This window comes from Erinaceus europaeus, chromosome 2, assembly GCF_950295315.1.
Source record: "Erinaceus europaeus chromosome 2, mEriEur2.1, whole genome shotgun sequence".
In the NCBI taxonomy this organism is placed as follows: domain Eukaryota; kingdom Metazoa; phylum Chordata; class Mammalia; order Eulipotyphla; family Erinaceidae; genus Erinaceus; species Erinaceus europaeus.
The window spans coordinates 46,341,998-46,352,298 of record NC_080163.1 but is presented as its reverse complement, the minus strand read 5'-3'; the positions used below and the strand labels follow the sequence as shown (position 1 = coordinate 46,352,298).

The 10,301-nt window shown below is 39.0% G+C and overlaps 1 protein-coding gene across 1 annotated transcript; it reads left to right on the top strand.

Moving 5' to 3' along the window:
• The first annotated feature begins 2,749 nt into the window (after nt 1-2,749).
• TAF7 (TATA-box binding protein associated factor 7) lies at nt 2,750-5,103 on the top strand. Its single transcript, XM_007517499.3, has one exon. It carries the CDS (start codon nt 3,551-3,553, stop codon nt 4,598-4,600), a length of 1,050 nt encoding a protein of 349 aa, XP_007517561.1. The 5' UTR covers nt 2,750-3,550; the 3' UTR covers nt 4,601-5,103.
• Nucleotides 5,104-10,301: the final 5,198 nt, after the last annotated feature.

Below are 10,301 nucleotides of genomic sequence, written 5' to 3'. Positions count from 1 at the left end.
AAATTAGAATTTATCTTGTTACTTTCTGTAACAAGGACATCTGAACATCATAAAGCACACAGGCAATCAAAATGCCATGCAAAGGCTGGGAAGTGGCATACCCAGTTGACCACAAATGTATTAGGACCTGAGTTGAAGTCCCCTCCCTCATCCTACATAGGGGAAGCTGCATGATTGGTGGAGCAATTTGGCAGGCGTCTCTTCTATCTCTCTTTCTCCCCTTCACTTTCTCTGTCTCCATCTGTTGTTTTAACTTTAACAACATCCATCAAAAAATAAAGGGGGGGTGAAACAGGGGGGTCATATTTGGATTATGTATAAACATGGCCTCACATTTGATAAGATTAAAGAAAATGTTATGTAGATGTTAGCATGTTAAAATTAATGTATACAATAAATAAATCAGTTGTAATTAAAGAACCAGTATGTTGATTTAAAAATCTAATCTTCAAAATAAAAGAGTAAAGATCATCTTTGAAAAAATAATCAAAGCTGGGCAGTGGCATAACCAGTTCAATGCACACATTTTTATTTGTGAGGACCTGGGTTTGAACCCACTCCCCACCTGCAAGGGGGAAGCCTCATGGGTAGTGAAGCAAGTCTGTAGATGTCTCTCATCTTCCCCCCTCAGTCTCCTGACCTCTATTTCTATCTGTCCTATCAAATTTTTAAAATAAAGGAAAAATGGCCACCTGGAGCAGTGGATTTGTTTTGCAGGCACTGAGATCCAGAGATAACGATGGTGGGCAGAAATTAATTAATAGAATAAAGTAAATATAAATAAACTAACATTCCTTAACGTAATATAAAACAAAGCAGGTGGGGAGGTGCTCAGGTCCCAGAGCATGATAGTGAGGACCTAGGTGGAGGGTTAGTGTTATACAGAAAACTGAAAAATGTTACACATGTATCTACTGTATTTAATTTTGATTGTAAAACATTAATCACCCAATAAAAATTTTAAAAATATATAAAACAAAACAAACTGACATACAGTCATTTTGAAGAGTATAATTTCCTCTTCAAACCAAGCTGATGTCAGGCCATTCTAATTTCCTCCCATGGTACACAGTATTACAAACTGTCTTCTTTCATAATAATTGACACTATACTGGACTAGAGAAGAAGTGTATATAAAGTGGCTCTATGAGTATAATGGAGACAGAATGTATTTTCTCTCACAAAGTATTATAGGAGTTACACTATACTTGTGTTCTTTCTGGATGGATCAATTCTTAATTTGTGTCTCCGAGGTTTTGATACTAAGTACTGGGGCAAGACTGGATATACCTGATCATCATGGAGTTTCCAGTCTGAGATGAGGACATAAATAAAGCATATTTTGAAAACGTTAATCACATTAAGCACGTTCTCTAATTTTAAAAAAAAGTATATTTTTTGGATAGACGGCCAGAAATTGAGAGGGATGGGGGAGATAAGACAAAAAGAGAGACAGAGAGACACCTGCAGCATTGCTTCAACACTTGTAAAACTTCTGCCCTGAAGGTGGGATCTGCATTGTATCATGTGCACTCAACTAGGTGAGCCACCACCCTGCCCCCTTTAAAAGCTTTCTCTTAAATTTAGATGTAGTTAATAATCTAGAGATTTGAAATAAAAAAATCTAATAACCTCAATGCTCTACCAAATTGCCACTTTAAAAAATTAATGGTGTGATGACTGGGGATTGAGCATAGTGGTTATGTAAAATGACTTTCATTCCTGAGGCACCAAAGGTCTCATGCTTAATCCCAAATCACCATAAGCCAGAGCTCAGCAGTGCTCTAATTAAAAAAAAAAAAAAAAAAAAAGTGTGTGTGTGTGTAGGTAGGAAGATGGCTCACTGAGGTAGCATTCATATCTTACCATACACTGTGTTGGATTTCTACTCCAGCACTTCATAGGAGTGCCACAACACCAGGAAGAGCTGGTACTATAGTCTCCCTGTTTCTCTGAGAAAAAAAAAAATTAAATGGACCTGGAAGCTGTGAAATCCTGCATGATCATGGTCCCAGATACACACACACACACACACACACACACACACACACTCGAAAGCACTAACGGAAATAAAAGGTAGATTGACACACAGATTCAAGTATTATAGATATGTTATCAATATCGGACTATACACAGATGAGACAAGCAGAAAGCAGTTATGAAACTGTTAGCAAGTGAGTGGCACTTAAACCATTTGTCTATTAGAAAACTTCTAAACAAACAAATGCCTCCATAAGAACACTTTACATTTATATGTACATCAAATATTAAAAAGGGGTTTCAACTTTGTTCCACCGGGGTGCTTCAATACAGTAACAGACTCTGAAGCATGGGTCCCCTCCGGGTATTTTCATAATCAACAAAATTTGAATTATATTGTGAACAGCATTCCTCCTCACTCCCCTGATTTGGATATTTTTAAATCCATTGTATAGTTATAACTTCTTGTATAAGCTCCAGATCTCATATATCCTGAGAGCATCCAAAATGTTTCCGTAAGTGAAGACTTTCTGCGAAGACATCTTTATTTCCAGCAAACATTCCGCGAGCTCTCCGGCCCACTTCAGTCAGCAAGCAGGGGGCGGGGGAGAAGGTAAAGCAACCAAAGAATCCGTCTTTCCAGATACCGTTTTCACTGTTTGTCAATAGCTCTTTAAGAATGCGCCTAAAGCCAAGTTCTCATGAGAAGACGAGTCGCGCTGAATGACGTAAATACACAGCGCGTTGGCGCGAGCTTGGGAACTATTGGCACTTCCGCTGGAGTCGGACTGTCACTCACGGCCTACTCCCGCCCCGCGCAGTGACGTAGCACTTCCTGCTCAGCTGGTTCAGCAGTTTCGGACTCAGCCTGCAGAGCTGCGGAGCCGCCAAACCGCCAGGTCGCCGCCGAACCGCCAGGTCACCGCGGAATCGCGGGTCTCGGCGAGATTTTGTGCTGCCAGTTCCCTGCCACTTCTTTCGATCAGTAGCCCACAGGTTTTTCAAGAGCCGGAAAAAAAGCCGCTTAAGAATCAGAAAGAAGACGCTAGATTCTGGACCGCATTGCACCGAGTGACTTTTCTTCGCTGGTTCCTGTCCGGAGAAGCTGGGTTATGATCGTCACTGGATTGTAAGTACCCGGTGTGAAGAGAGTTCATTGCACCTTGCTCTTTTGAATAACTTTGTTCCGGGAGAGTTTGTGGACTGGGAGTATCCGCTGGACTTTCATTTTCTGTGCGGAAAATCATTCTGCAGGAGCCGCCATTTGCTTCCCTGCTTGCCGGCTTCCCTGCATTTTACCGGCAGCGGCATCTAGAGATTGGAACCCGACGTTGCAGCTAATAGATTTAAGTGGATCAAGTTGAATAATCCTATGTGCTTGTAACCAGTTGTATTCAGCCAGTATATTTAAAACGATTCGGGGCATAAGATAAAAGAAACGCTGTTGTCCTTAGAACTGTAAATTAGAGATTTCAGCTCAACAAATTGTTCTTTCTAGCTATTGAAATACCTGGAATTTTTTTAGTACAACCTGTAAACGGCAGAAAAAGTGAGTCTCAAAAATTTAAAGATGAGTAAGAGCAAAGACGATGCTCCCCACGAACTAGAAAGCCAGTTTATCTTACGCTTACCTCCGGAATATGCCTCTACTGTGCGGCGGGCAGTCCAGTCTGGCCATGTCAATCTGAAGGACAGACTGACAATTGAGTTACACCCTGATGGGCGTCATGGGATCGTCAGAGTGGACCGGGTCCCACTGGCCTCAAAATTGGTAGATCTGCCATGTGTTATGGAAAGTTTAAAAACCATTGATAAGAAAACCTTTTACAAGACAGCTGATATCTGTCAGATGCTTGTCGCCACAGTTGATGGAGATCTCTATCCTCCTGTGGAGGAGCCAGTTGCTCCCACAGATCCCAAAGCAAGCAAGAAAAAGGATAAGGACAAAGAGAAAAAATTTATATGGAATCATGGGATTACCCTACCTCTGAAAAATGTCAGAAAGAGAAGATTCCGAAAGACAGCAAAAAAGAAATACATTGAATCTCCAGATGTGGAGAAAGAAGTGAAGCGCTTGCTGAGTACAGATGCTGAAGCTGTCAGTACTCGTTGGGAAATAATTGCTGAAGATGAAACAAAAGAAACAGAAAATCAAGGTCTTGATATCTCTTCTCCTGGAATATCTGGTCACAGGCAGGGCCATGACTCACTAGAGCATGATGAGCTTCGAGAGATATTCAATGACCTCAGCAGCAGCAGTGAAGATGAAGATGAGACACAGCACCAAGATGAAGAAGATATAAACATCATTGACACTGAAGAAGATCTAGAAAGACAGCTACAGGACAAGCTAAATGAATCAGATGAACAGCACCAAGAAAATGAAGGAACCAATCAGCTGGTTATGGGAATTCAGAAACAGATTGACAACATGAAAGGCAAGCTCCAAGAGACCCAAGACAGAGCAAAACGACAGGAAGATCTCATCATGAAAGTGGAAAACCTAGCTCTCAAGAACAGATTTCAGGCTGTGCTGGATGAACTCAAACAGAAGGAAGACCGAGAAAAGGAGCAGCTCAGCTCTTTGCAAGAAGAGCTAGAATCACTTCTAGAAAAATGAGAAAGCTTTTGAGGTTTACTTTCATTTCTTAGACTGGTTAGTATTAAAAGAAAAATCTTGACTTCATTAGCTGAACCAGACATGATTTTGCAGTAGTTTGCATTTTCTTCGCTGCCTTCTGTTGAATTTGTCTTGGAGACAAATATAAATGTGAATTTCTCCTTTGTTTTTCAGAACCACTTTGTCACATGTTTATGCTATAGGAAGCAAGAATATAGGTAGATAAATGGGAATGCTGTAGGATTAATAGAGTGAACAATTTATTCTTAGTCACAGTTTCACTGTAGGACTTGGGTGGTATTTCTTCTCAAGTCAGAAGTTAGCATTGCTACTCTGATGCCATTTGAGATTAATATGTCTTGTTTGGAGGCAGTAAAGTTAATTTGCCTATGTTTTTCCTTGGAGAATTTTTTCAGCTAGTCAGCAATTTTGTACATGTAGAGTTAGAAATCACTTCATAAAGTTGGATTTTTATACAATAAAAGCAACTAATTTTCACATCATATGCATTGCTCTTTTCTGGGTATTGTGTATCATGTCAATATACCAGGTGGTTTCTTAAAGTTTAATAACTGAGCAGTTTGATTTTTTTTTTTTTTTTTTTTGGTAGGGAAAGAGGCAGTTATGTATGAGAAGAAAGGGAACATGGTAGGGGCAAAGAAACTGGCAAGTGTCATCTTTATGTAAAGTTTCTAGTTCACCTCCATTGGCAAGGAAGCACTAGGCATAGGCTCAACCTGACACTGTTAACTGGCTACGGAAGAAGGGCAAACGCTAGAAGAAGAAGAACCTTTCTAATTTAATAAGTTACCTAATTTTTGTACCTGGAACTTTATTATTTTTAAAATTTCTTTATTGGTGACTAATGGTTTACAATCAACAGTAAAATACAATCGTTTGTGCATGTGTAACATTTCTGTTTTCCACATTTCCATTCGACCCCCACTAGGTCCTCCTTTGCCATCATGTTCCCGGGGAACTTTATTTTTTAACCATCCCCTTAAAGCCATATACATTTGGTTATAATATTAGAAACCAAGTAAGACTTGTACTGTTTCATTAAAAAATATATATATATTTTTAAGGATTCTTTTTTTTTTGGGGGGGGGGCTGGGCAGTAGTGCACCAGGTTAAGTGCACATAGTGCAAGCACAAGGACCCACACATGGATCCTGGTTCGAGCCTCCGGCTCCCCACCTGCAGGGGGGAATCAATTCACAAGCAGTGAAGCAAATCTGCAGGTGTCTATCCTTGCTCTCCCCCTCTCTGTCTTCCCCTCCTCTCTCAATTTCTCTCAGTCCTATCCAACAACAGCAGCAACAACAATGGAACAAAAAAAAAAAAGATGGCCCCAGGAGCAGTGAATCTTAGTGCAGGCACCAAGCCCCAGTGATAACTCTGGAGGCAAACAAAAACAACAACAACCAAAAAAGCTTTTTTTTTTTTTTTTTGCTTCCCCCCCCTTTTATTCCCCTTGTTATTAATGTCGTTGTTGGATAGGACAGTGAGAAATGGAGAGAGGAGGGGGAAGACTAAGAGAGGGAGAGAAAGACACCTGCGGACCTGCTTCATGGCCTGTAAAGCGACTCCCCTGAAGGTGGGGAGCTGGGTGCGGGAACCTGGATCCTTACGCGCCTTTCCTTGGGTGCCGTTCCTTGCGCTTAACCCGCTGCCCTATCGCCCAACCCGGTTCTTGGATAAAGACAAGAGGCAGGGGTAGAGAGGGAGCGCAACACTTGAAGCCCTGCATCATCACTCCTGAAACTTTCCCCCTGCAAGTGGGTACTTAGGGCTTGAACCCATGTCCTTGCATACTATAATGTGAATGTTTAACCAGGTGTGCCACCACCTTGCCCCCTCTAAAAATTTTAATCTAATGCCTCACACATGAGTGACTATCACTGATAAAAATTTCAAAATATACAGTTGCATGCTATTCATTCTGACAGACTGGTTTATAGAGAAAAGGGTTTTGGTTTGAATGTTAGCTTCATAAAGCAAATATTTAAACTCCAAATTTTTTATTTGGTAGGGAACACTAGTGATGAAATGTTAAAATCAGCTTTTCAGACTTCAGTTTATAACTTTTTTCTGTCCTTGCCAGGGTTTCACTGCTCTATTCTGACTTTGTCAGAGACAGAATGAGAGGGAAAGACACTATAGCACTGAAGCTTTTTTTTTTCTTCAGTATAATGGGAACCAAGCTCAAACTTGGGTCATACACATGGCAGAGCTGGTGCACTATTCTGGTAAACTTTTTTGCCAACCTTCAGTGAACAGTTTTACATAGTGGTATTTGGTGACTTCATGGGCTGTGGGTCTCTCACACTGCCCAATTATTTTCTTTACCGATTTTTTTTTTTTTAAGATTTTAGTATTTACTACTATATCCTTAAGCAAGGTTTCATCTAAAGTTTGGGTTGTTTCTTAAGGCTTATAAATATAACAAGGTAATTTTTATTTATTTATATATTCCTTTTTTAAGTAGAGCACTGCTCAGCTCTGGCTTATGGTAGTGCCATGTACTGAACCTGGGACACAGGAAGCTCAGGCATTGAAGTCTTTTTGCATAATGACTAAGCTACATCTCCCCAGCCTTAAGGCAAATTTTTCTTCATACAGCAGGCTATAGATAACAAATTCTGCTTTTAACTACATTTGATATTTGCCACAAAAGGTTAATACCAGAAACCTTAGCTACAGTAAGTTATCAAAATTCTTATGAGGATCTCAACACCTCTGGTGTCTGTTTACTCAATAATGGGAAGAAGGATTCTGCATACAATAACAAAGTAGTTATTTCTTTACTCTCATTTTTAAATTGAGCTCTGTGCTGATTTTCACATCCCTATTACTAAGCCAGCTTTCTTCTGTGCTTTAGATACAGTTTTTGAGTTGTATGTTGGAAACAAGTATCCCTCAGGCTATTCAGAGTGCTAAAAGCAGAACTTTAAGATTTTTTTTTTTTTTTCCTTTCCTTGAAAGCTTGGTCTTCAGTGTTTCATGACAGTGAAAATAAATGCTACTGCTGCCCATCCCAGTTGCTAAAGCTTAGAAACTTAACCCATAACCTTTGACTATTCCCTCAGGCTATTGATTCTGCTGCCATAATCACTTTAGTCTCCTACATCCCCAGTGCTTCATCTCTGGTCTAATAAATGATTTGTGAGTGAGTGTGTTTGTAGACAGTTATTTCCTATTAATTTATTTTTTTGGCCTAGCAACCAAAGTGACCTAAGACATTTTTATCATATTATTCCCATGCTTTAAACCCTTCAGTCCTGTATCGTGTTCAAGACTAAATAAGTTCATGTTTCTTTAAAAGATGCACAAAATTTGAGCGTTCTCTTGATCTTTTTAAGTTTTATCTCAGTATGACTGTTAAGTCCATACTGAATTTATGTACATATTTTTAAAGGGATTTAATAACTCCTTTTCCCTACCTTAAAGCTTTTTTATTTTTAAACACATCATCCCACTTAACTCTCAGTTTAAAACTTAAATATCACTGATTCCAGCAAGTCCTGATCTCCATCTACATTAAGCAACTCTTAAGGTTTTGCCTGGTCCGTTTCCTTCTTATTCTACAGGAATTTTTGTGTGTGTCAACCAATAGAAGACACTGAATGTGAACTATCGGGCAAATACTTAACATCTATAATTTCATGCACCCTATAATAGTCTCCTGGGATTCATGCATCTACCATGCTAAGGTATAAATCACCTGTCCTTATATTCCCACAAGGCTGTAAATTTCACTGACATTGGGCACTTTGATCTATTAGTCAGTAGATACTTAATAATAGCAAAGATAAAAAAATCTCAAGAGCTAGAGATACGATGCCTGGGTTTATATTCTATCTCAGCAGCCCATTGATTATACGGTGGTGGGGGGCGGGGACTTTGCATTGTTAGCGGTTGGCTAGTGAGTTGTTATGAAGGATTTGAGCAGTGCTCTTGAGTGTAATAAAGTGTTTTTATTTTGTTTTTTGACCAAAACATTTTTCAGCTATGATTTTTCAGGGCATTGAACCTGGGACTTTAGAACCTCAGACATGGAAGTATCTTTGCATAACCATTATGCTATCTTTCCCCACTGGAGTGTAATAAATTAACAGGTAAAGCTAACTATTCACTAAAATATGAATGTCCACCAGAATTGGTGATTAAATAATCGTATCAATTAAATTGATCAGAGGGCCTAGAAAATAGCTTACTTGCATATATCAATCTTGAACCCTGTCCTTACCACATTCAAAGTGCTGTGGTTTATTTCCCTCTCTCTTTGCCTCTGTCTCACTCTTTATATCTAAAAGGCAGCCTGGAGTAAGTAAGATCAGGACCTAATGCCAAAAAGTGTTGATTAGAGAGGTAAAAATGTATATATAACACAATTTTAAATGTGGTTGATTTTAAAAATCTAAAAACTACATAGCGGTTTAAATGCACGTGGTGCTAAGCGCAAGGACCAGCGTGAGGATCCCAGTTGGAGTACCCCCACTCCCACCCCCACCCCCCCACCCTCCCCACCCCCACTCCCCACCTGCAGGGGAGTCGCATCACAGGTGGTGAAGCAGGTCTGCAGGTGTCTATCATTGTCTCCCCCTGTGTCTCCCCTCCTCTCTCCATTTCTGTCTGTCATATCTAACAATAATGACATCAATAACTACAATAATAATAAAGCAACAAGGGCAACAAAAGGGAAAATGAATAATTAAAAATCTAAAAACTTATCACAACAATTTACTTCAAATATATCTGCAGCATAAACGAATGACTCAGCTTACTGGTGCACTTCATTTTCTTTACATTTTACTTATACCTTGGCCTTACATTGATACTAAAAACTTCATATTGATGAGTAATTCTCTATTATGTAAACTTAAAATTTAGGATCCATTTCCTTTCAAGTAAATCTAGAACTAACAAGAAAGGACAAACTTTGCTCATAGTTTTCTTGAATAATAAGTATATGGTATATATTGGGCTACATGCTCCAGTATTTCTGGGTTGATGAAAAGTTTTGAAGAAAAAAAATCACATTTTAAAATACTGCAAAAATAAGAATTCTGGAAACAAAAAATCCTGTATATATAAATTAAAAGTAAAGTTCTATTCATACAACTAGAACAGTCTACTAATATTTTGGTAGCATTCTAGGTCTTTCTTTGGTGTACAATTTGTGTGTGTGTGTGTGTAATGCAGAAGAATATATTGGTTGGTAGAGCACATACTTCACATGTATAAGGGCTGGGAATCCCCTCCCTCAAATATTATTATAATTTTAATGTGAATCCTACCTTAGGATATAGATTTACCACTTTTTTCATAATGCAACTTGTTAATTAAATTGCTCTGATTTGTTACTATTATACAGAATGCTGCAATAGGCAAATGGGATCTTTATTATTATTATTATTATTTTACATATTAATGAGAGAGAAGAGAGCCAGAGCATCACTGTCATATGCAATGCTAAGGATTACACTCAGCACCTCATGCTTGCAAGCACTGTGTTTTGTCCCCTGTGCTATCCCTGATAGATGGAATCTTTAGCTCTGCCTATCCTAATTACGTGTTTTTTCTTTCTATAATGAGATAGTATTGCAAAAAGTATGATTTGGGCCACTGGACATGAAGTCTACTAGACTTACCATTTATTATAGATATATGATAATGGACTCCCTTATAAAGTATCCCT